This window comes from Ovis aries, chromosome 19 (assembly GCF_016772045.2).
Source record: "Ovis aries strain OAR_USU_Benz2616 breed Rambouillet chromosome 19, ARS-UI_Ramb_v3.0, whole genome shotgun sequence".
Lineage (NCBI taxonomy): Eukaryota > Metazoa > Chordata > Mammalia > Artiodactyla > Bovidae > Ovis > Ovis aries.
In genome coordinates, this window is record NC_056072.1 from 33,142,482 (window position 1) to 33,166,875 (window position 24,394).

The window sequence follows — 24,394 nt, forward strand, 5'->3', positions numbered from 1 at the left end:
CTTCTTTAAAATGTTGTTTATGCTCTTCATTATTTCAAATTACAACTGGTTTTAGATTCATTGATGGCTCTTGTAACTTTTTGTATTAATGAAGGGGCATGTATGTTATTCTTTTGGAAATTTACTTCTAAGAATAGTTTAACAAATGAATTTTAATATATTACATTAATTAATAAATATATAGTGAAAGTGTTTGTTGCTCAGTCGTGTCCAAATCTTTGTGACTCCATGGACTATAGCCTGTCAGGCTCCTCTGTCCATGGAATTCTCCAAGCTGCTACTACTATATATTTAATTAAACACATATGTTTAGTAATATAATTAAATATATATTATATATAATTATATATATTAAATTGATATAATTAAATATATATATATATTTAATATATTTCTTAGTTTTCCCATGTGTTTTGTTTTATGCATTTAAAACATTATTCTAGGAAGGGGTTAATGGGTCTTACAAGATGGTTAGGGGCTCCATGGCACAAAGCAGATATAGGACCCCATCAGTAGGAGGGTACCCCAGGGATGCATACCCTCCTGTTCCTTCTTCCAGAATGACCACACACTCCACAAACTCTACAGCTGGATTCCTGGGCTCACAGCCCAGCTCTGCCACTTAATATCACTGAATCTGTGGATAGGGCATATCGTTTAACCTTGGTACTTTAGTTCCCTCATTTGAACTTATTTTATAGGATTATTTCAAGAATAACCAAGTTAATATGTTTAAAATGTTTGGTCCCATACCTGTCAAGTTGTATGTTATGTTTTATTCTTCTGATTACTGTTTATCATATTCTTTCCTACCAAGCTAGAGCGTAGCTCCAGAATCCTTCTAAATACATTGTGTTTATTAATAAGAAGTGACTCAAGAGATGGAACTTATTTTTTGGTATTGAAATTAATTCTGTTGATGGGCCTGGCTATACTTCTCCATGCTTCTCTGTTACACGACTCTATGAAAACATATATTTTTATCATTTTCAACCACTGTCCATACTCATCTACCTATTGTTTGCATCTCTAACATGAACTTTTCACTTGTTAATAATCAGACCATAAACTAGAGAGTTCAGGGACAATGGCACAGGTGACTGGGGCCAGGCATTTCTACTGAGTAGACAAGAGGCACACCAGTAGAACGAGTGCCACATTGTGATCACATCCAGAAAATTCAGGGTTGGGAATTTGCAGCGGGCAGAGTAGAACAGCCACTAGTTTGGTGGTTGTTGGTCCACAGTTCAGTCCTGCTCTGGCATTGAATAGTGGGTGAAGCTGAGGAAGTCTGTTTAGTAATCTACAGCTCAGTTTTTCTTTCTGTGGAATATAATATGCTACAGCAAACTCCATGGGGCTTCCGTGATGTGTATTGGAGCTGACCTGCGCAGATATAAGAAGAGTACATGACGTATTTAGGGATATTCAACGAATGCTAGTTTCCTTTCCTACTCCTCACTTTCAAAGTGTGGGACATCATTCCAACACCACAAAAGTCCTTTTTAAGGTTTCTTACCCAAATGGTGACAGCAAATGACTTAATACCACCAAAGAGAATCTGATCCTTCAACATTCACTGTTAGACTCAAAAATGCAATGGGCAGGTATTTTATGTCCTTTAGTATAGTGGTCAAAAGCCAGGGGGTCACCACAAAGAAACAGCTCTCTCTCTTTTGACTAGTCTATGCCACTGAAGATGATCTCATCAAGTAGCGACTGTCAGATCACCTGGTTCTGTCCGATGGACTCCTTGTTTTACTTCCGGTGTTTCAACTGCAGGTGGGCATGGGTGCCCAATTAACTGGACATGATAGCAAACCATTTGTGACACTGAGGGAGCCTCTCCATCGTCTCGGGAGAGAAAGCTAACCACTGGGTCTTTTCCAGGAGTGAAAGGTTTGAGAAAAAAGCTGACTTTGTGATTCTTTTTAGATGTCAGCCTTCTATCCATCTAGTAGCAACTGGCTACTGAAGTGTGTAATTCAATTCCCTTTAATTTTCATCCCTTAATGACAGGCATATATAAATGATTTGTCCTTTAATTGACTGCGCTGCTGAAGAGCTCGTAGTGAATCCCTAACTCAAGGCAATAAAAGGAACTGAAATGAAAAGGCAAAGCCCAGGTCTCTTGCCATCTTCTACTCTCACTTCCCTATTCTTTAGCCAGAGGTCTGCCAACATTCTGCAAAGGAACAGATACTCAATACTTTTGGCTTTGCAGGCTGTACGGTCTCTGTTGAGACTATTCATTTCTGCCATTATAGTGTGAAAACAGCCATGGGCAATGCATAAACAAATGAGGGTGGCTGTGTTCCAATAAAGCTTTATTTACAACACAAACGGTGTGTCAGACTGGGGTGCATGTTGTTTGCTGACCTAGACTTTGGACTAGTGAGTCTTCCAGAGGGATCTCAAGAGCAGCAGCAGCAACATCACTAGAAGACTTTAGAAATGTGTATTTCTGAGCATAGATGTATAGAATCAGAAACCCTGAAGATGAGATCCAACACACTGTTTTAAGAAGGATTCTAGGTGATTCTGATGCATGAGAACCACTGCTTTAGCCTAGGGGACCATATGTCTCATCCAAACAGAATTCTCTCTTACCCAGTTTACAGCTAGAATTCATTTCAAAAACTGTTCATGCTGAATGCTAATTTTAATGTCTGCAACTGCACTCGTGTTTATATATTTGTTCAATATAAATTATCCATGGAGAATTCCTGTGAGAAAATTAGTTTGCCCATACTTCATTGCATAGATCATTTGTTCATTTGTTGACTGATTAAAACAATAATCTTATAAAGCAGATAATCTTTCAAGGCTAAATTCTACAAAGGTGTGCATCTTACCGGCACACAAATTTGGATCAAATTATACATTGTTTGGTGTCCAGTCAGAAGATTTTCTTCCAACAGGACTGGAGTGTTTGATAACACTTTCATAAAATGCAAAATTAAAATAGCAGAGATAGACCATGTATTATACATAAACTGCTAAGCAAGTGTCTTAGTAAATCTGTTAGTTTTGCCGAAAAGGAAATAGAGTGCTCAAAATGCAAAGTTTATAAAGCATGAAACGCCTTAAAGATGTAAATAAGAGCACGTCAGAGTCCTGTTTCATTATCATTGGGTTACTACAAATCTTAAACACAGACAGTGACTATAATTATCAAGATAATGTCACTCATTTAAAATTACTGGACATAATTTTACATAATTTATCATTTAAATATATTATTCCATAAAACAATCTTATGAAATACGTGATATTCAGAAGGGACAGAGCAATGCTTACTTAAGCTTTTAGGGATTACAAATGATGAAGGTAGGACTTGAACTCAGATTTATTTTAATTAAAAGAAGAGCAATGGGAGCATTGTATATTACATGTACATCAAAGACTATTTATGTTTATGCAAATATTCTCAGAGAGATATTTTTCAATGGTTAGCTCTTCATCTAATATTTGTAATCCCTTCCACTGTATAGCTCTGTTACTGATAAGCTCAGATGAGAACTACATTTCCCAGGCTCCCTTCATTCAGGAAGGGTCATGTGACTATTCTTGTCCAGTGGCACGTGAGTGGAAATTGTGTGTGTCAAGGAGGGTGAGAGAGCAAAGAAATAAAACAGACTTGAGAACTGTTTCTAAGAAATAACATTGGAAGTGGTCACTAATGGGAAAAAAGTGTATATTGGAGCCTTCTGAGTGTTTGAGGGAACTCTTCTCAGAGGTTAAAACAACTAGCTGTTTGTGCTTAAATCAACTCTTGGGCTCCCAAATTAGTATGAATAAGATGTATGCTATAAATGCTACAGAGCCACAAGGAGGGCATATCCCCTGCCACTCCCTTCAGATGATGCCATGGAGGATGAAAGACAAGGACAAAGTGCCAGAAGGCAGAAGCAGGGCCATGGGGAGACAGCCCTAGGTAGTAGTCCTGACAATGCCCACTGAGCAGGACTTTATATTGTTAGAAAATGGCGTGACTGCTGTTTTTTCTTCTTTCTTTACTCCTCTGAGAGAGAGTGTTTAAACTAATGCTACCCTTGCTCCAACACCTATATATTTAGTATGTAGGCTGGGATGAGGCACAGATCATGCCTGTAATGGTTTCAGGAGGCCAGACTATAAGAGGAGTTGCCTTTAGACCTGATGAAGAAACTACGCACAACCTGGAGACCCTGAACTTCAGGTGGTCTCTTTGGGTGACAGGAAGTTTATTTTGTGTATATGAGGATATAGTGGGTGAAAAGAGAGAAGTATTGAAGGAGACACAACTAGATGCCTTCCAGAGCTCCCGTCTTATTTTGTCTTGGAGCTAGGGATATAACTGGGAAGAGCCTGCCTTACTAGGGATTCTGTTTTCCAAGTGTCTTACAACAGGGTAGTACCATTCACTAAGGCAATGTGAGTAGAAGTGAGGTGAGCCATTTCTGGGCCAAGCTGGCTAAGAAATCAGCGGGCTTTCTTCCCTGTCTGCCCTTGGTGTGGATGCCCGCAGCAGCCGTACTTGACAGAGCCACAATATGGAAGGATGGAGACTTCTGAATCTCCACCTGGAGGAGAGTCCCCTGCTGTTCAGGTACATACCAGTTAGTTGGGCTGTGGATAAGAAGTAGAATGCTATCATATTAAGTACACAAATCCAGCAGCTGGAGTTATAGAGGAGTACAATATCAAATTACTGCCCCTCAATACTTGGCAGATGCCCAGTGGAGAGAAAGTCTTTAGGGAAGACTCTCTGTCACGATAGATTATAGTGCCTAGTGGATTCCTTCCATAGGCATTATAATCTATTTCTGGTTTCAGCCAGACTAGCTGAGTACTGATGCCTGAACTGGGCCATTTTGCACACACAACCTTCAGAATTACTTTTATTGACTTGTGGGAGTCCCTCAGCCCACACTAGGAATGTTGGCAGAGCATCCCATGAATTTAGTGATATATGGGACAGGTCCCCTCCCTGCTTCCTTTCCTCTATCATTTATTTACTCAATATGTATTGGTGGCCACTACATGTCATACGCTCTACTAGGGTGCTTGGATGTGGACAACGTTATTACAGTTTTACACAGTAGCCTCATTATTTAGATCTGGAGATAGTTTTCTCTAGCATTGTTCCAGAAAGAGCTATTTCTCTTTAGCAATTGCCTGGATTAAGCTGGGGACCTTCTGAATCTTGTAACCCATCTTGTTTCCTTCTTTACATTGTCTGTTAGAAGGCTTTAAACCAATTTGCACCCCACTGCTGGCATATTTATAGGTCCTTATGGCCTACTGTCAGCATCTTCATGTCCCTTAAGGTCTCCTCTGAAGTCTCCTACCCTCCTATTCCCTGCCTCCTGACTTGTTTCACGTTTGTATTACATTTTATCTCTCCCTGCTGTGTTCGGCGCATCCATCTAAGTCACCTTTACTCATTTTCGGAAATATTTATAAATGAAAAGGGAAAGGAACAGAAATCATTTCCAGCACTATTTAGAGATTCCTAATAAAGTGGGTTGTATCTGGGCAACAGAAATGGAGTTCACTATGTGAATGAGAGCCAAGGTGTTAGGAAGACGAGCATCTGGGCACCAGGGATTATTAATGTCCAGTGACTTGCTGCTCATTTTTGAAGCTCTATGTTGATTTGATCTCAACTCTTAAGAGAGATCTTTTGGTTCTACATTTGTGTTAAATTCAAATCAGAGTCCAAGTTTTGGAGTAGACTCTGAGCAATCCTTGAATTTATTCTATTTGGTGCAGTGTATATCACCTTGCCTCTAATTTGGGGACTATGTTATTAGATGATCCATTAATGAACCCTTGTTCATATTCCAACATTAGCTTGGAACTCAAGAAAGCAATTTGGCCCCAACTTGCCTTTCTAAATGGTTTTTTCTATTATTCTCTGAAAGAAAGTGAAAGTGAAGTCCCTTAGTCGTGTCTGACTCTTTGTGACCCCATGGACTGTAACCTATCAGGCTCCTCTGACCATGGGATTTTCCAGGCAAGAATGCTGGAGTGGGTTGCCATTTCCTTCTCCAAGGGATTGTCCCGACCCAAGGATCTAATCTGGGTCTCCTGTATTGCAGGCAGATGTTTTACCATCTGAGCCACCAGGGAAGCCTCCATTATTCTCTGAAGCACTAGCCAAACTAATCGGTGTCCCTGGAATATGCCTTGTGATTTCCATCTCTCTGTCGTTGTTTCTCCTATTACCTAGATCTGGTTTAAGAAAAATGTGCTGTGCTTAATCGCTTACTCATGTCTGGCTCTTTGTGACCCCATGGACTGTAGCCCTCCAGGCTCTTCTTTCCATGGGGATTCTCCAGGCAAAAATACCAGAGTGGGTTGCCATGCCCTCCTCCAGGGGGTCTTCCTAACCCAGGAATTGAACCCAGGTCTCCCACATTGCAGGTGGATTCTTTATCATCTGAGCCACGAGGGAAGCCCATGAATACTTGAGTGGGTAGCCTATCTCTTCTCCAGGGGATCATCCTGACCCAGGAATTGAACTGTGGTCTCCTGCATTGTAGGCAGATTCTTTACCAGCTTCCCTTTATTGAGCACTTATCTGCCAGGAATTTGTAAATCACTTGGTTCATTGACTCATGTAATGCTTGCTGATCTTATCAGAGACATGCTATTAATTTTTCCCATTTTTACAGATGAGGAAACTAAGGACAAAGGGGTAAGGGTTAAATTTCTTTCATATCTGTACATTTTATTTTTATCTTGCTGTGTTGGATATATACATATAAAGCCACCTTTAATGTTCACGACCAAGATAATCACGATGGTGTGATCACTCACCTAGAGCCAGACATCCTGGAATGTGAAGTCAACCGGGCCTAAGAAAGCATCACTACAAACAAAGCTAGTGGAGGTGATGGAATTCCAGTTGAGCTGTTTCAAATCCTGAAAGATGATGCTGTGAAAGTGCTGCACTCAATATGCCAGCAAATTTGGAAAACTCAGCAGTGGCCACAGGACTGGAAAAGGTCAGTTTTCATTCCAATCCTAAAGAAAGGCAATGCCAAAGAATGCTCAAACTACTGCACAATTGCACTCATCTCACATGCTAGTAAAATAATGCTCAAAATTCTCCAAGCCAGGCTTCAGCAATACGTGAACCGTGAACTTCCAAATGTTCAAGCTGGTTTTAGAAAAGGCAGAGGAACCAGAGATCAAATTGCCAACATCCGCTGGATCATGGAAAAGGCAAGAGAGTTCCAGAAAAACATCTATTTCTGCTTTATTGACTATGCCAAAGCCTTTGACTGTGTGGATCACAATAAACTGTGGAAAATTCTGAAAGAGATGGGAATACCAGACCACCTGACCTGCCTCTTGACAAACCTATATGCAGGTCAGTAAGCAACAGTTAGAACTGGACATGGAACAACAGACTGGTTCCAAACAGGAAAAGGAGTACGTCAAGGCTGTATATTGTCACCCTGCTTATTTAACTTCTATGCAGAGTATATTATGAGAAACACTGGGCTGGAAGAAGCACAAGCTAGAATCAAGATTGCCGGGAGAAATATCAATAGCCTCAGATATGCAGATGACACCACCATTATGGCAGAAAGTGAAGAGGAACTAAAAGCCTCTTGATGAAAGTAAAAGAGGAGAGTGAAAAAGTTGGCTTAAAGCTCCACATTCAGAAAACGAAGATCATGGCATCCGGTCCCATCACTTCATGGGAAATAGATGGGGAAACAGTCGAAACAGTGTCAGACTTTATTTTTTTGGGCTCCAAAATCACTGCAGATGGTGATTGCAGCCATGAAATTAAAAGACGCTTACTCCTTCGAAGAAAAGTTATGACCAACCTAGATAGCATATTGAAAAGCAGAGACGTTACTTTGCCAACAAAGGTCCATCTAGTCAAGGCCATGGTTTTTCCAGTGGTCATGTATGGATGTGAGAGTTGGACTGTGAAGAGAGCTGAGTGCCAAAGAATTGATGCTTTTGAACTGTGGTGTTGGAGATGACTCTTGAGAGTCCCTTGGACTGCAGGGAGATCCAACCAGTCTATTCTGAAGGAGATCAGCCCTGGGATTTCTTTGGAAGGAATGATGCTAAAGCTGAAACTCCAGTACTTTGGCCTCCTCATGCGAAGAGTTGACTCATTGGAAAAGACTCTGATGCTGGGAGGGGTTGGGGGCAGGAGGAGAAGGGGACGACAGAAGATGAGATGGCTTGATGGCATCACCAACTCGATGGACATGAGTTTGAGTGAACTCCGGGAGACGGTGATGGACTGGGAGGCCTGGTATGCTGCGATTCATGAGGTCTCAAAGAGTCAGACGTGACTGAGCGACTAAACTGAACAGAACTTAATGTTTTATGGAATGTTTGCAAATAAAAATTAAAAGAGCAAAATAAGTATTTCTAGAAAGAGCTGGAATTCCAGCTCACGCTGCCTTCCTCCTCAGCCCATGCTCTGGGCTGTGACACCTTCGGTTTTCAAATCTGCTTACATGTTACTATCCTTGTGGAGCTTTCAAAGAATACAAATACTCAGGTCCCACCCTCTCTCAATGAAATAAAAATACTTAAGGATGTGGTGAAGACGTTGGTGTTTTTAAGAACCTCTCTGATGACTGTAATGTGCAGCTGGATGAATTCACAGTACCCTTTAATCTTCCTAGCGTGAAGTATCTCCTCTTCCGTGGTTCAGACATCATCAACTCAGTCTTTCTCACTTTTTCTAAGTGAAATCAACTCTCCTCTTGCCATAGTGATCTTGATACATTACCAAATGTTTTCCTGAAGAGCCTTGGACTCTTGTCCTAGACCTTTTGAATATGCACAAGTCAGGGCTTTCCAGTCCTCCAGTTAATTAGATGCTCAGGTTTCCTTTGGGATGCATGTCCTCTTGCATAATCTTCACTCAGGTTTTTTTTTTTTTTGGCCAGCAAATTTGATGCACCTTTGCTGAGCGAGCATTGACTTAAATATCAGAATTGACTTGCATCTTTTCTGGCATTTCTTGGGTTTAATCTCTCTATTGCTTAGAAACATAAGTTGAAGTACAATGAATAGGAGTTATGGTAGAAGCAAAGTTTTTGATTCCTTTACTAGGTAGTGAAAAACTCTCAGGAAATTGAATGTCATTTATCAACACAAAATCCTTTGCGCCAGACTCCACCACTTTTGGACAGAGTTCCAATGCCTCGTCTTGGTTACCAGGGTACTGCATGAGTTCATCCTAGGGAACGCTCTGGTCTCACCTCTTCCAGACCTAATCCACACTCTTCTCTCTCCAGGCACACTAAGCATCTTTCACTTCTCTGGATCCATAAGGCCCCTTGTTGACTCCACACTTGTACATATACTGTTCCTCTGCCTTGAACATACTACTGTATCGTCTTATCTGCTTAGTCAGGTCTCAGTTTGGATGTTAATTCTGCAGGGAAACCATCCAGAGCCCTTCCCTACCGTGGGTTAATACCCTCACCTTGGCTCTCAGACTGCCCTGGGCTAATCCTTCTCATACAGTCTTGAAATCACCCATTTACGGTCATCTCCCCTAGATCTCATAATCATTAGGTCACACTGTCTCTGATGCTCAGTATCAACGGTGTTTGTGGAATGAATCTTCAGTATGTGGGCATTTTCCTGGGCCATTTTCTCTATCATTTTTGGCTTAGCAGGTAGTATTAGACATTTTTCTTTTGAATGCTACAGATTCTATAAGATGATATTGTCAAAACTGACAGGCTTTAGACAAATGGTATTAACTCTTACAGACATACCAAAAATCAGTCAGTCAGTCAGCAGGCTGCAAGATCATTTGTAACATTTATCCATCGGAATAATTGAGTGCACTGAAAAACTTTACCTTTGATCGAAAGTTCTATGTAAATTTTCTCTTTATATATATTTTTTCTCCACCTGGAACATTAGGAATAATCAGTGATGGAACACACCTCTACTTGAGGTCTTCCTTTTCATTTGTATTAAAATGGAATAAAAATTCTCAGCATACAAACACAAGAAGAAGGATAAGTAAAGTCAAGCTCCTTAATGTCCTTTAATTCAGCAATTTGAAGTGTGGGATCTGATGAGGCTCTATGGATGAATCTGTTAACGGGGATAATCATCACAGTACCCACCCATCTCATGCTGTTGTTAAGTTCTGACATGAAAATGCTGGTAAAGTTCTCAGCAGGGTACCTGACACATGGTACTCCCCAACTTCCAGTTCCTGCAGTCATTATTATCCTTTATCTATAAGGGCTCTTAGTACAGTGGAGAATTTTTATAGTGTGCTGGTGGCTTTATTATACTGCTTCTCAACTCTATGTACTTGAGGATTTTGAAGGGAGCAGGACTCAGTAATGTGAAAAACAATTTTCTCATTATTTCCTTCTTCACAAAATAGACTTACATAATCTGAATCCATCTGAATTTTTACATACTACCTCAGATTTCAGGAATGGGTTGGTCAGGCATCCATTGGGTATATGTGTTAGGGAAGTTTTCTTTTCCTTTTTTGCTACATAGATCAGGGCATTGTAAATTCGCAATGAAATGAACTAGAGTCAAAGAACGTATAGGTTAATCAGGAAGAAAATAAACTAACATGAGCCTGTAGTTAGCTGCCATGTTTTAATATACTTCAAATTATCAGCCTTTTACTCTGATGCCCTGCCTGATATAATGAACCTGCTGCTGTTGCTGCTGCTAAGTCGCTTCAGTTGTGTCTGACTCTGTACGACCCCATAGATAGCAGCCCACCAGGCTCCCCCATCCCTGGGATTCACCAGGCAAGAACACTGGAGTGGATTGCCATTTCCTTCTCCAATGCATGAAAGTGGAAGGTGAAAGGGAAGTCGCTCAGTTGTGTCCGACTCTTAGCGACCCCATGGACTGTAGCCCACTAGGCCCCTCCGTCCATGGGATTTTCCAGGCAAGAGTACTGGAGTGGGGTGCCACTGCCTTCTCCCATCATGAACCTAGTAGTTACAATATTTTCTAAAGTCAGACAGTAGAATTGAAAAGCAGTGACTTACGATTTCTATCAGAAAGTTTTGCTTGCTTGATTTAGAGGTGCTGGTGAGTATTCTTTGCAGCAGTGTGTCTGGCTCAGCATAGGGAGACTGAAACATTCGGGTGACAGCTACCATGTGGATAACAGTGTGTGTGGAAGGTGGGAATATCAAAAAGGCAATTTGATTTGCTTAGATTTGGCATTGTCTCAAGTGTCAGTAGGGAGTTTTTAAAATCTGTTGTCAGGCACTACAGAGGCAGATTTCTGTCTAAGTAGAGGACTCTCAGTGCTGGCTCCTCACTCACCAAGTTCCAAGTTGACTTATCATTCAATTTCCCCCAGCAGATTGCTGCACTGCTGCCTTCCCTAAACATTTGATGAGCACATCTCTGTTTCAAGAACTATACTCAGAACTGGAGATGCACAGCTCAACTACAAAACTATTGTCTGACCCCTGCCTATGTTTTCAACCTCTTCTGGCATATGATCTCATTATTGTTTGAGAAAACCACAATGATTTCCTCAAGTTGTTGATCAAAATCCAAGGCTTTTGCCCAGCTGTTCTCTGCCTGGGATGCTCTTTACCCAAGAAGCTTAAGTCACAACTCAGACCTCTTGTCACTTCTTCCCAGAAGTCTCAGTTTCCCAGCCTCCTTGAGATTCTTTATTATTACATCCTCTCTGAATTCCTTTGCTCCAGAACATGCAGTTTCTACTTGAACAATCTGATGTATGATTACAGTAAGATGTGTCTTCCTGGCTGGACTGTAGTTTCCATGAGAGCACGGGACTAACTTTGTTCATCATTATGTGAACATTGGTTTAGCATAATTCCTGGCACATACTCAATGCTCTGAAAAGAACTACTGATGAACAGATGATTGCCTTTAGACACAAGTCAATAGAAAATTATACTACATTATGGTAAATTCTGACAAATATTATCCAGGATATGCCAGGGACACAGAGAAGGGTATCTGTTAGATTTGGGTGCATAGGTTTGAGGAAAGGCCTCGGGAGCTGGGGCTGTAACTTGGCTGATGAACTTGGAGTGGGATGGGGTAGCGGGAGAAGTACTGAGGGCACATTTTTGTCAGAGGGATTAATCAGGGTCAAGAGAAAAGTTTATACTGTATTAAAATTAGGAGATGATGAGAAAATGATGGATTTGAAAGATATGTGATGGAATGATGAGTGTGTTTCCTGAAGACGCCTTCAAGATGCTGTCATTCCCAAGGAAGGGAATACATGAAGTGGGAGGTACTCTGAACCTTCCCTATCTAGGTTTTCAATGCTGGCTCCTACTCATCATTTCTAGCAGTTCTTCATTTGGGGTCTCAGATCTCCTGCTACCCATGCTTAGAAGAAACGATTTAACCTCTCTAAGGCATCCGGTTCTTCCTCTATAAAATGGGATAATAATAGTACCTGTCTTATAAGGCTGCTGTTATGAGAAATACATAAAGTAATACACAGGTCTGGCACCTATTAAGAGCTCAATAATTATAAGCTAGTACAATGATCAGTTTTAAATTCATACTATAACTCGTGTCCCATATAGGTGATAAGACTGTTGCCAGCTGATAAGGACTTAACCTCCCTTGTTTACAGGTAAGAGAATGAAGCAGATATCCAGAAAGAGCCCAGGAGGAAAGATGGCCATCATCTGTGAATGCTGTGAAGAGCACAGATGGACTCGCCTCAGTTTTAGCTGCCTTGAGGCCTCCTTCATGCACTCTCTGCTCTTGGTACTCTATGATAACCCCGGTATACTGTCACAATAAGTTCCCTTTTCACTTGAGCCCCTACTGAGAGGATTGATGAGAACAGGTGCCCAGCACAGAGCAACAATGCCATGTAAGCACCAAAGGAGAACGTGAATGATCATTTCTGAGTCGCACTAGCATGCCATTCCGTATCTGAAGGAATGTGACCTTCCCTTGAATGAATGGCTAGTTAACCACCCAACCAGGGTGAGTCAGCAGGCTCACTCATTATTCATTATACCAGCCTAAGTAATACTGCTGACCTTGAATTTGAGTCCATTGAATTTTGAGGCTTCCCAGGTGACTCAGTAGTAAAGAATTCACCTGCCAATGGAGGAGTCACAGGAGATGTGCATTCAGTCCCTGAGTTTTCCTATTCACGTGGTCCTTTTTTTCTCCCTTCCTAGGCTCATGGCATCCATATCAGTTTGAGGACAAAAAATTCTCATCTTTCAATTTTCTACCAGAGTTTCTGAATGGCTTTTGAACTTAATAAAGATCATTTGGGCATCTCTTCTCTGGTTGGTGTGTAATTCACATCTTGTTATTTAAGCTGGGAGCAGACCCTCAAAACTTCAAAGAGCTTGATAGAATACAGTACTGATTTTTCAAGATACTATTCATCTGCATAAATTTCTACATGGGCCTCAGAAGGGGACAGAGTTTTACCACTTTCCTAGATGAAGTTATCACAATCTTCCACATAGAAAGGGACCGGCATCCTCAGTAGCTTCCAGTGCTGTTAGAGAAGGACAGGGCTATAGATTTTCCTAGAAGTGTGAAATAATTCACCAGGCTCACTCATTATTCATATGGACAGCACATTAATAACACAGGACCTGAAATTTTACCTTATCTAGGCTGGAGCCAAGCTAGAGGGATGAGGACCTGACTCCATAGATTTAGAACAACATTTTTTCCCCTTTCTAAAAAAAATTGATTAAATGTGCTTTCATATCAGACAAGAACAGGTCTTTGAAAACACCTGAGCTCATTGTAGATAAATGGAAACCAATGACTTTGGAGCTATGTTAGGGAAATTTTCTTATTGATGATTTTGGAATTCTGTGTAACCAAGTGCATTCCACCTAGATAACTGACAACAACCCGGGATATGTTCCATCATAATTACACACACACACACACACACACACACACACACACACACACACGTGCACCAATTTACACACTCTGACAAATGTTTGTGCAGAGAGTTTTGTGTTTCTCAAGTGGCTACATAGATGGGCTTTACAATAGGATTTACTATATCTAGGTGCAAATGTGGCAAATAGAAAGGGAAAAAGTGGAAGCTGGGACAGATTTTATTTTCTTGGGCTCTAAATGCACTGTGGACAGTGACTGCAGCCACGGAATTAAAAGACACTTGCTCCTTGGAAGGAAAGCTATGACAAGCTTAGTGTATTAAAAAGCAGAGACATCACTTTGCCAAGCAAAGTCTGTATAGTCAAAGCTACAGTTTTTCCAATAGTCATTTATGGATGTGACAGTTGGACCATAAAGAAGGTTGAGGGCCAAAGAACTGATACTCTTGAATTGTGGTGCTGGAGAAGAATCTGAAGAGTTCCTTGGACAGCAAGGAGATCAAACCAGTCAGTCCTAAAGGAAATCAACCTCAACTACTCATTGGAAGGACTGAGCCTGAAGCTCCGATATTTCGGCACCTGATGGGAAGAGCTGACTCATGGAAAAGACCCTGATGCTGGGAAAGATTGAAGGCAAAAAGAGAAAAGGTTGGCAGAGGATAAGACGGTTAGATTGCATCACCAACTCAGTGCACAATGTTTTGAGCAAACTCCGGGAGACAGTGAGGGACAAGGAGGACTGGTGTGTTGCAGTCCATGGAGTCACAAAGAACTGGACATGACTTAGCAACTGAACAAAAACAAGAAATATGCACTAAATATACTTCCATATTTAGTTTTCTCCCTGGAAAGGACATCAAAATCCTGAGATTTCTTAGGTGATATCTGGACTCATGAACCCAATCCTGTTGAGGAAATATGGTGAATTATATGTCTAAGAACTGAGGCTAAATAAAGTTAAGGAAAGGAGTTATAATGCATGTGATTTGTAATATGTTCCCCAAACATCCAGTCTCATTAGAAAATTTCCTATTTATCTTCCTCCTTTTCAGTGAACCAAATAAAGGAAAGTGGCTAACTAGTTGAGTTTGTAAGCTGTTTGTCATTGAGTATAATTTATATGTGATTTTTCTCTCTTCCCTCCTTAATACTGCATATTACTAAACCTTTCATCTCTGCATATAACTGACTGCTGAAACATTACATTTCAGAGTTTAATTTACATTTCTTCTCTCCATGTTTACTAGCTATTCTTTTACAGAAAGAGTGAAGTATTTAAGATATTTTTTATGTTAAAAATGAAAAGGTTAAGACCATTTTCAAAATAATGTGACACCATTTTGATTTACTGAGTTTCATGTGTATATCCATAAGTCTACATGTGCATAGATATTATCTGTAAGAATGCACAGAAATCTGGTGACGATGATTCCCTCTGGCAATTAAGATGTGAGAGGATTAGTGGAAAAAGGGAGGAGGAGGACTATTCTTATTTTGATCCTTTCTTTGCTGTTTTTGCGTACATGTATTTCCATTTATGGGGCTTCCCTGGTGGTTCAGTGGTAAAGAATCTGCATGCCGATGCAGGAGATGTGGGTTCAATCCCTGACTTGGGAAGATCCCCTGAAGAAGGAAATGGCAACCCACTCCAGTATTCTTGCCTGGGAAATCTCATGGACAGAGGATCTTGGTGGGCTATAGTCCATGGGTTCAAAAGAGCTGGACACGACTTAGCAACTAAACAACATTTGAATTTATACAAGGTTAGTACTTTTATATGAAAGAGCAAATTTCTTCCAACAAGTGATATGCTTATTAGCTTTAGAATACTAGGAAAATGGCTCTGTGAGCCAGGAGCCATACATTCCACTGTGTTTAGGGATCAGGTAAGTAGTATCAATGTGTCAGAGCCTGGTGTGTAAGAGGGAGTGGTGAATCCTGCAGGAATTGGAGTGTCCCATTGAAGAGCAAGCAAAGCCAGTTTTCCCACTGCTCAGCCAAGGACCCAAGGAACACGTCTGACAGTAGTTTCTGCCAGTGGGCTCTCAGAGTAGGAACCTATGGCTTTAAACTAAAAAATGAAAGGTGACACCCACACTTAGAGGTATGGGATTACCTGAAAACTGAATACCCTTCTCTTTATCCTGACAAGGAACAAATTGAGAAACAGCACTTTTATCAGATGGTCTAAAAACTCTGTCAGCTCTTGTATGCCCTTCCTCTCATTGCTCTGACTAATGTAGACTTGAATTCCTTACCTATCTGGGCAGGAATCTGTGTCAAGGAGGGGAGCGAAAGAAAATTTACACAATTCAGAAATTATTCTTGGAAATGCAACAATTATACTAATAATGCTATAAAAGACCTTCTTCCAACAAGAACCGTAGAATCTCCTTTCAGCAACAGCTCATGAAGAAAACGGTTGAACTCAGACTTCTGTTTATTAAACAAGCCAAAGTCTGCTTTGAAAGAGCGAGAAAAACTAAACAGATTGTAATGAAGGGACCATAGATAGCTACTGTGGCATATGGCCTTAGTCCACCATAGCAATTCATTATTTGTTATGTATGGATGTTGAGTAACAAATGGCAGAACCAAAATAGGTCATGTTCTCTGTCCCTTAAAATATTTAATATGTGTGAATAAAAATAAGGGCTTAAGCTTTTTCATACTACATCTCCCTGGAAGTTCTCTAGATGCTTTCCAAACCTAAGTTGAGCCTGACATGTCACTGAAATGTGATAAACCACATTACTGCCAAGACCTGTTGTGCACCGTTTGGTCTTTGGAAAAGCCATTCTTTGGCAAAACACTGAGTTATGTGCAAAGGAATATGAGTTATTGACTGGTCTTGGAAGACCTAAAACACTTTCCTGGAAACAAAAACAAAAACACAGTCTAAACAGTCTAACACCAACATGACCCTAAGTCCATTTCATGGAACACTGGGTCTGCAGGATATAAACAAGTGTTACATAGGAGAGGGTTTTATGGTCAAATATGTTTAGGGAATACTGGACTGAAGTTCTATAGGTTCCTGGTCTGCAGAGCTGCTCACAGCCTTTAATATGCTATCATGTTTTAGAAGGCTAAGAAGGGGCTATAATATGCAGCTGTTCTCGTATGCATTTCATGCTATTCTACAGAAAATTGTTACTGAATTTCAAATTTTCTTCAGTTCTCTAATCTATCTATTCATGATGGGAATATAATGGCATGTGGTCAAGAAAATTTTCTTATGTATTTTCCAAAGGAGCAATCTTGAGAAGCAAGTTTTAGAGAGATTCTGGTCCTGGAATCTCAAACAATAAAATTTGAAAAAAGAAATAAAGTTTCAATCTACCAAATAACACTTTAGTTTGTTAAAATTAGTTATATGCTGTGAGATAATACAAATAAGTTGTTTGGAAAAATGAATGAAGTAATTTCATGGACAGATGTTTTAATATTCCTTCTAGGCATCCATTGTCTTCTGTCTCTTTTATCCCTTCTTCCCTGGTTCCCCTTTCCCAGGGCTATCTGTTCTTTGTATGTCCCACCAGTTCACTGACTGTGGGCCTCCTTTTCTGTAATTCTGTTCCTTTTCCTGGGTCTGAGTCTTTGTGTTATCTTTCCCTTTGTCTCTTTTGCTCTTACCTTGGAAACTCGGTCATGAAAAGCCAGGAACAAAATGTAGTGATATATTTTGGAAGTTTCTCTTTAAGGAAGCAGCTAGGAGTATGACACCTTTTTCATCATATTGACTGTACACTAATGGTTAAAAACAAAATAATCTGGGGTTTCTGTATCTGAGAAAGTTAGAAAGTTTTATGATGTGAGGTGGTCTCTTCTTGCTCCTATCTGTAGCTCGTAATCCCAGTGTAAGAAGACAAGAATACCAGGTAAAATTTGCTACCAATCAGTCACTGAAATGGTCATAAGTTACAAGGAATGAGAAAGGAAGGCCTATCAGCTTATCATGGAGATTTTTCTTACTTATGCTGACACTAAAACTTCACAATCAATGAAAAGTCCTCACTAAGCAGTAGTTACAATGATTTTTTCCACATATTTGTCTAAGTTAGAAACATAAACTACACGAAAAAATACAAAATAGAGACAACTGCATGACAATTTCCCCATCAAACACTTTATTCCGTGCCCCCAGCCCCCACTAAACAACGACAGTTCAATTGTTCTACAAAACTGAAGCCATTATTTACACAAATGCTTCTAATTGCTCAATGACAATGACCTTAGGAAGAGTAATCAATCAACCATCTCGAAGACACAGAAAGGGAAGGGGAAAGTATTGCCCAAAGTACTGAATGTCTGTAAGTATCCGTCATAGATGCACTATCTGTCTCTTCTCACTCAAATATTTTGGCATTCTGCAAGAAAGCCTTTGGAATAAAACATGTGTTTCTTAGATTGTGGTTTGCCTATGCTTGCTAAATGGGGCCCTTGGAGTCAGATAGCCAGGAGGATCTTCTGGCTCTGCCACTATGGCTATAAGATTTTGAGCAAGTCACTCAATTTCTGAGCCTCAATTTCCTGGTGAGCAAAACTGAAATAATTGAAGGTTACACCTTATGGGTCTGGGGTTAGAACTGAATAAACAGATTTGAAGGACTTGGAAAAGTGATACATGGTAAGCCTTCAAGAAAATGTTAGCCACTCTTTTTATTATTGTTATCATCATTCTTACTATTTATAGTCAATTATTTTTAAGACTTTGATACTCTTTTTATGCCACTATAGATCAATTAGAATAATAAAATACAACTTCACAGGCCTCCTAGAAATTAGGTTTTTTGTTTGTTTCTTTTACATCATCTGCTTGGAAAAATTCTTCTCTTAAATAAATAATTATGCTTCTTCCATCATCTGCTTATTTATTGTATTCTAAATTTAGTCTCTGGAAAATAATTGGAGATTATGGAAAGACCACATTTTTAGTTGATCTCAACCAAAGATCTTGAGCAAGGGGTCCACTCCATTTATTTTGAGTTATAGAATAATTAATAAAAACACAACATGATGTGAATTCTAGTGTAGCAAACTATATTCTCTCAGAATAGTGCTAGGCACACATCCAATTGTATAATGCTTTCTAAAATATCTGCAAAAGACTATGCCAAAATTTAGGTTGTTGAGTATGTATTTTTGGTATTTTGGTATTATTAGGCAACAGAATATCACTTTTAAACTAAAAGTCCACTCCTTAAATATCTTTCCAAATATCATGTATTATACTTTTCAATGAGTTGCTAAGATTATACTGCTAAATGTATGCCCCATTTAAAACAATCTGGTCTCAGATTATGAATCTTCAAACAATCCAATATAAGCATTTTGAAAAATCAAGCTGTGCCTCTGTTTTTGGAAACACTGCAGAAAAGGCAACTGACCTGCAATTTCAGAGGAAAGCAAAGAACAGCAATTGGAACACTTACCCTGGGAAATGCACTATGTAGAACAAAATATGTTTAAGACAAATGTGGTATCTGGATTGTCAACTGTTGTCATGGAGAGAAACTCATTTCTATCCATTTTTAGGATGAGAAGGGAACTGTATGAAACATCATAAATACGCCAAAGTGGAAGATAGTTGGATAAATAGTGGCACATCCTACCCTGAAATTCTGTGCAGCTATTAACAATAATGTTTTTTTAAGAGTATGTATTAAGTTGGAAAATGTTCATCATATTGAGTTGCCCAAAATGTTCATTTTCTTATGGAAAAACCCAAACAACTATTTTGGCCAACCTGATATATTAACAGAAACAAGCTATCAATCAAATAGTACTATAACATTTTAGTTCAATAAAATATCTAGTTTGTGAGTTTCTTTCAATGGATTCAACCTCAAAGAGGTATACTTTTCTTACAAAGCAATAATATTACGGGTGATTTTAATGTATGGATGTGCTGTAGTTTTCAAAATTCTTATAATGAATATACATTTCAGAAGAAGACAGACCATCATGAGTGATATCTAGTATAAACACTTAGAAGCAGTTCCAAGAAAATATAGTGGCCAAAATGCCATTGTATTTAATTACTATGAAACAAAACTTCAGAAAATAATGTCTGTTTCTACGCATTACCCGCACTTATCAGTAAGACAGAAAACTGATACCATTATTTAAGGAGCACTTGAGGAGAACCAGACGTTAGACAAAGCACATTATACATATGATTTCCTTAGTTCTCACCACAACCTCATGAAGCAAAAACAATCATTATTCCCATTTACAAATGAGGAAACAGGTTAGGAAGCAACATAACTGGCCCAAGATCATCCCATTAGCAGCTGGTACAGCTGGGATTCCACTTGTGTCTAATTGCATAGTTTATGGTCTTAATAACTACACTGGAATTGTTCCTTTGTATACTCACTTCCTACTCAATTTGCATGTAGAGATCCAGGCCTTAAAACAGTTTTGATCAAAGTAACACAGACACTTTTTACTACACAGGCCAATGGATTCCAAGATTTTTGAGGAGTAGGATGCTTTGGAAATTAGAAACAATGAGTGTGAGGCTATAGAATATGCTGTACTTTATTGACTTTTGCTCAGAAGATAGACACTAACAGCTCTCCTGCCTAAACCTACCACACTAAAGGGCTCCGAGTTTTCAAAGTCAGACAGACTTGTTCTGAGAAACAAAAGTTACTGATACGTGGCTCAGCTTCTCAGAGAAACTCAGAGCCAAATGCCAGTTCCCCCTGTGTCGGCACAGACAGTGCGCTGCTCCCTGTGTTCTCCGTTCAGATCCTGAAGGCAATTCTATTTCTAGGTAATCTGCGATTAAAAAAAAAAAAAAAGGAACTGGAAACAAAATGGAGGTTTATAGTTAAGAGACTCACTGCTTTCTCTGGCAGAGAAGAGGAGAAATCATCATGGTTTTATAATTTTATTGGCTTTAGGGGCCAAGAGTTTCCTCTTCTAAGAGGATGCAATGGCTTTTCTGGTCTAGCTGCCTGCCTTCCCTGCAGTGGAGGGGCCTTATGGTACTGCCTGTGATCTAGAATAACTAAAAAGTCATAGCGCAAGTCTCTCAACCGCAGCCCCGCTGACACTGGCAGCGTGATAATCCTTTGCTGTGGGAGCTGTCCTGTGCATCGTAAGTTGGTGAGCAGCTTCCTTGTCTTGTACATACCAGCTGCCGGTAGCACTCTTCCAGTTGTATCAGATATCTGCACCCAAATTGTCTCCAGACATTGTCAAATGGCTCCTGAGAATTGCCTTAACTGAGAACTACAGATCACAGTGCATTCCTAAATCTAACTTTTTCACATCTTCTTAAAAAAAAAAAAAAAAAAGCTTGATCTTCCCATGGTACAGAAAGCCCCAAGAGCTTGTCCCTCTGGCTGTGTGGCTGATTGGACAAAGGATAACATGTGACCCAAGCCAGGTCAATCATATTTAGTCTTTCAGAGATGGCATTTAAGATACAGGAAGTGAAGTGAAGTCAAGTGAAGTTGCTCAGTTGTGTCCAACTCTTTGCGACCCCATGACCTGTAGCCACCAGGATCCTCCATCCACGGGATTTTCCAGACAAAAGTATTGGAGTGGGTTGCCATTTCCTTCTCCAAGAGATCTTCCCAACTCAGGGATTGAACCCAGGTCTCCCATATTATAGGTAGATGCCTTACCATCTGAGCCACCAGGAAAGTCAAGATACAGGAAGTGAGTCACATGTACTTGTTGTAATGATGCTAAGTGAGATCAGAGTTGGTACCACGGAAATGAAAAGCTTTATGCCAATCCCTAAGTTACGGGAGCGCAAAAGATAAAATCCTTGAAAAAACCAGTATACACAGAGGAGAATGAGGGAAAGAAAGATCAAAACAAAGAAAACAAGATGGAAGCTGCCTAAACAGCTTATGAATCCCATGACATTTGGCTGAATTTCCTATAACTGAGTTCCCCAGGATTACTCTGTTTTCTTAAAAAGTAACTTTTGCCTTTCGTGGTCTAGTTTGTGCGTGAATGTTTTCTTTCTAACCGCCTAATGCTTCATAATGAAAATACACAACATGAGCCAATCCAGAAGGTATCTTTCTCCATCTATATCTAGAGGTAGGACCATGGACCCTAAGTCAAGAGGTTTAGGTTATAATTCCTGCTGTATGACCAGAGCAAGTGAGTCACTTCTCTGAGTCCTGATTTCCTTACTGAAGATTTTGAAGGTCAACTTACATCTGGCTCTAAAATGATGAAAGATAAAGATGGGGAGAGATATCTATTATCCGTTTGAACTGTGGACTCTCTGTTTGACAGGCATGTAAAATTGTTTACAGATGGTGGTCAAGACTGGTTATTAGAATCAGTCAGTTTCATCGCAAGAGTTAGCAGAGCTGCAGCTTACCAATCATGGGACCAATGGAACATGAATGAACCATTCTAAGTCTCAGTTTTCTTCCTGCTTAAAATGGCAGGGAAAGTGTATCTACCCTGGTGGTCCTTGCCTTCAGGTTTTCAAGTCTTTTTCGTCCACTTCCATGCGGGACAGATAGGGTTGACTTATATAACCCATAGGATATTGTGGAAACAATAAAGGATAACTTCTGAGGCTCTACCATAAAAGAAAAGGGTCACACTGTGGCTTCTACATTGTTCTCCTGGGCCACTCACTCTGCAGGAAGCCAGCCACTTAGGTGTGAGGACACCTAGCTTCCTTTGGAAGGATGCATGTGGAAGGGAACAGAGGCCACCTGCCAACAGCTCTGTGAAGAGCCCTCTTAAAACCATCCTCCACATCAGTCAAGTCCTCAGATCTTGACTGCAACCACAGAAGGGACCCAAAGCCAGAACTACCCAGCAAAGCTGAATTCCTGACCTATGGAAATTGTGAGATGGTGCCTGTTGCTTCGGGGGGAATGTGAATTGTTATATAGCAAGACATAAGATGGATGAGTAAATAAAATAATGCATGAGAAATGTTTAGGACAGGGCATGGCAAATGGTGAACTCTCAGGCACATCTATCTGTTCTCGAATATAAATGAAGCCCTAGAGCAGTGCCTGGGATAGAGTAAATGCTCATTAAATACAGACTGAATGCCTGTCAGTTATTACTATCTTTACTACATTAATCATCATCATTATACATAAACTTGATCCAAAATCAATTCCAAAATGAGCTGGATCCTCAAACTCTTGGACTTGAAAAAATTCCTTCACCTTATCTTCTCTAACACACATTCAAATATAGCTATTTGAAAAACCTAGAGCCAGACAAACAAGAATTCAAACTCTATGCAAAGGGCTGGTATTTGTCTAACTTTGCAGCACTGTAGAGGCACCTTCTTTATTATCCTGAACCATATTTAGATGAAACAAAAAATATATATATTATATACCATAACAACACAGATGAACCCATAGAAAGAGGAGTGAAACCAGTTACTCACCATCGACACAGGAAGGTCGGTTTCTTGTTGTTCCAGCCACTTTCCCAGGTAGACAGGAACACTTGACTGTTTGCGACCGCTCCTCAATGCGGTTTTTATTACAACATCTGTGCGCAGCAATCACTTCACACGTCCCTCCTTCTGGCAAGAAAGAAAGAAGCGGGATGCTGATTAGAGATAATTCAGTGGCCATTCAGGTATGTGCATGTGTGAGTGGAAGGGTTTGGAAAGTGAGAAACGTAAAGGGAAGGGTTTCCATAAAGTAGAGTTACTATGGGATTCTCTCCTACAACATGTATCTATACATGTATACAAGATTGCATACAAGGGATATGTCGTGTCATCTGGGAGAAGACAGGCATCAGGGCACAACATTTTAAATGCAACAAAGAGCAACAACAAAGAGCCCTCAAGAGGCAACACTTCTGGGCTGTATGTATGGAGAGGTAGTGGAGCAGTGAATGCTCGGAGATAACACACAATAAAGATGCTGTGAGATTTAAATGCATTTGGAGAGTTCACCCCTGCATTATCTTTGGGTTTACAATTCTCTGAGCTCCCACTAATGACAAGAAACTGACACTCCAGTGGTATAGAACCTGCAGTGGCAAGAAAACTGCCCTGAAATGAGCTTTCCCTCCTAGCACCCACTCACTCTCAAGGGAGTTGAATAGAAAATCTAGTTGAAGAGTCATTTCCCCAATCCAGATCTCACCCAAAAGTGATAGAAAAAGAAAATCATTATGTGTTTCAAATGGAATCTCAAATTACAGACCAAGGCATATGGCTTCCCTTAATTATTACAGATCAGCCATGCTCTCTTCAGCATTTATTGGCAATCTAATGTATGCCACTCTCTGCTAGGTTCTTAACAGGTGCTCTGCTGGGTCTGTCTAAAGGCCAGTGAAATTCAAGTGTATCTTTTCAGCCTGAAGGATACCAGCTAAGCCAGTTCTCCAGGGACATCAGAGGTACTCCAAGTGATCAGAAGCTTGGGATTTATTTCACCAACGTCAAGTTTTGCATTCAGGAAGAATGTTTCTCATTTGTCCATAACACTTAGAAACCTAGGCATTTAGGATTCTGTTGGCAGAAATTCCTCAAGCATTTGTTAAGCAACCACTGT

General features: G+C 40.1%; 1 protein-coding gene across 3 annotated transcripts in view; it reads right to left on the reverse strand.

Annotated features, from left to right (window-relative positions):
• The window catches only part of TAFA1 (TAFA chemokine like family member 1), a 527,210-nt gene that overhangs the window by 100,499 nt on the left and 402,317 nt on the right, over nt 1–24,394 (reverse strand). For 2 of the 3 annotated variants that reach the window (XM_004018339.6, XM_060402892.1), the window contains one exon: nt 23,269–23,409. In XM_004018339.6, coding sequence (XP_004018388.1) covers nt 23,269–23,409 — 141 coding nt within the window. The remainder of the gene's footprint in view (nt 1–23,268; nt 23,410–24,394) is intronic. The other variant, XM_060402893.1, reaches the window with a different exon arrangement.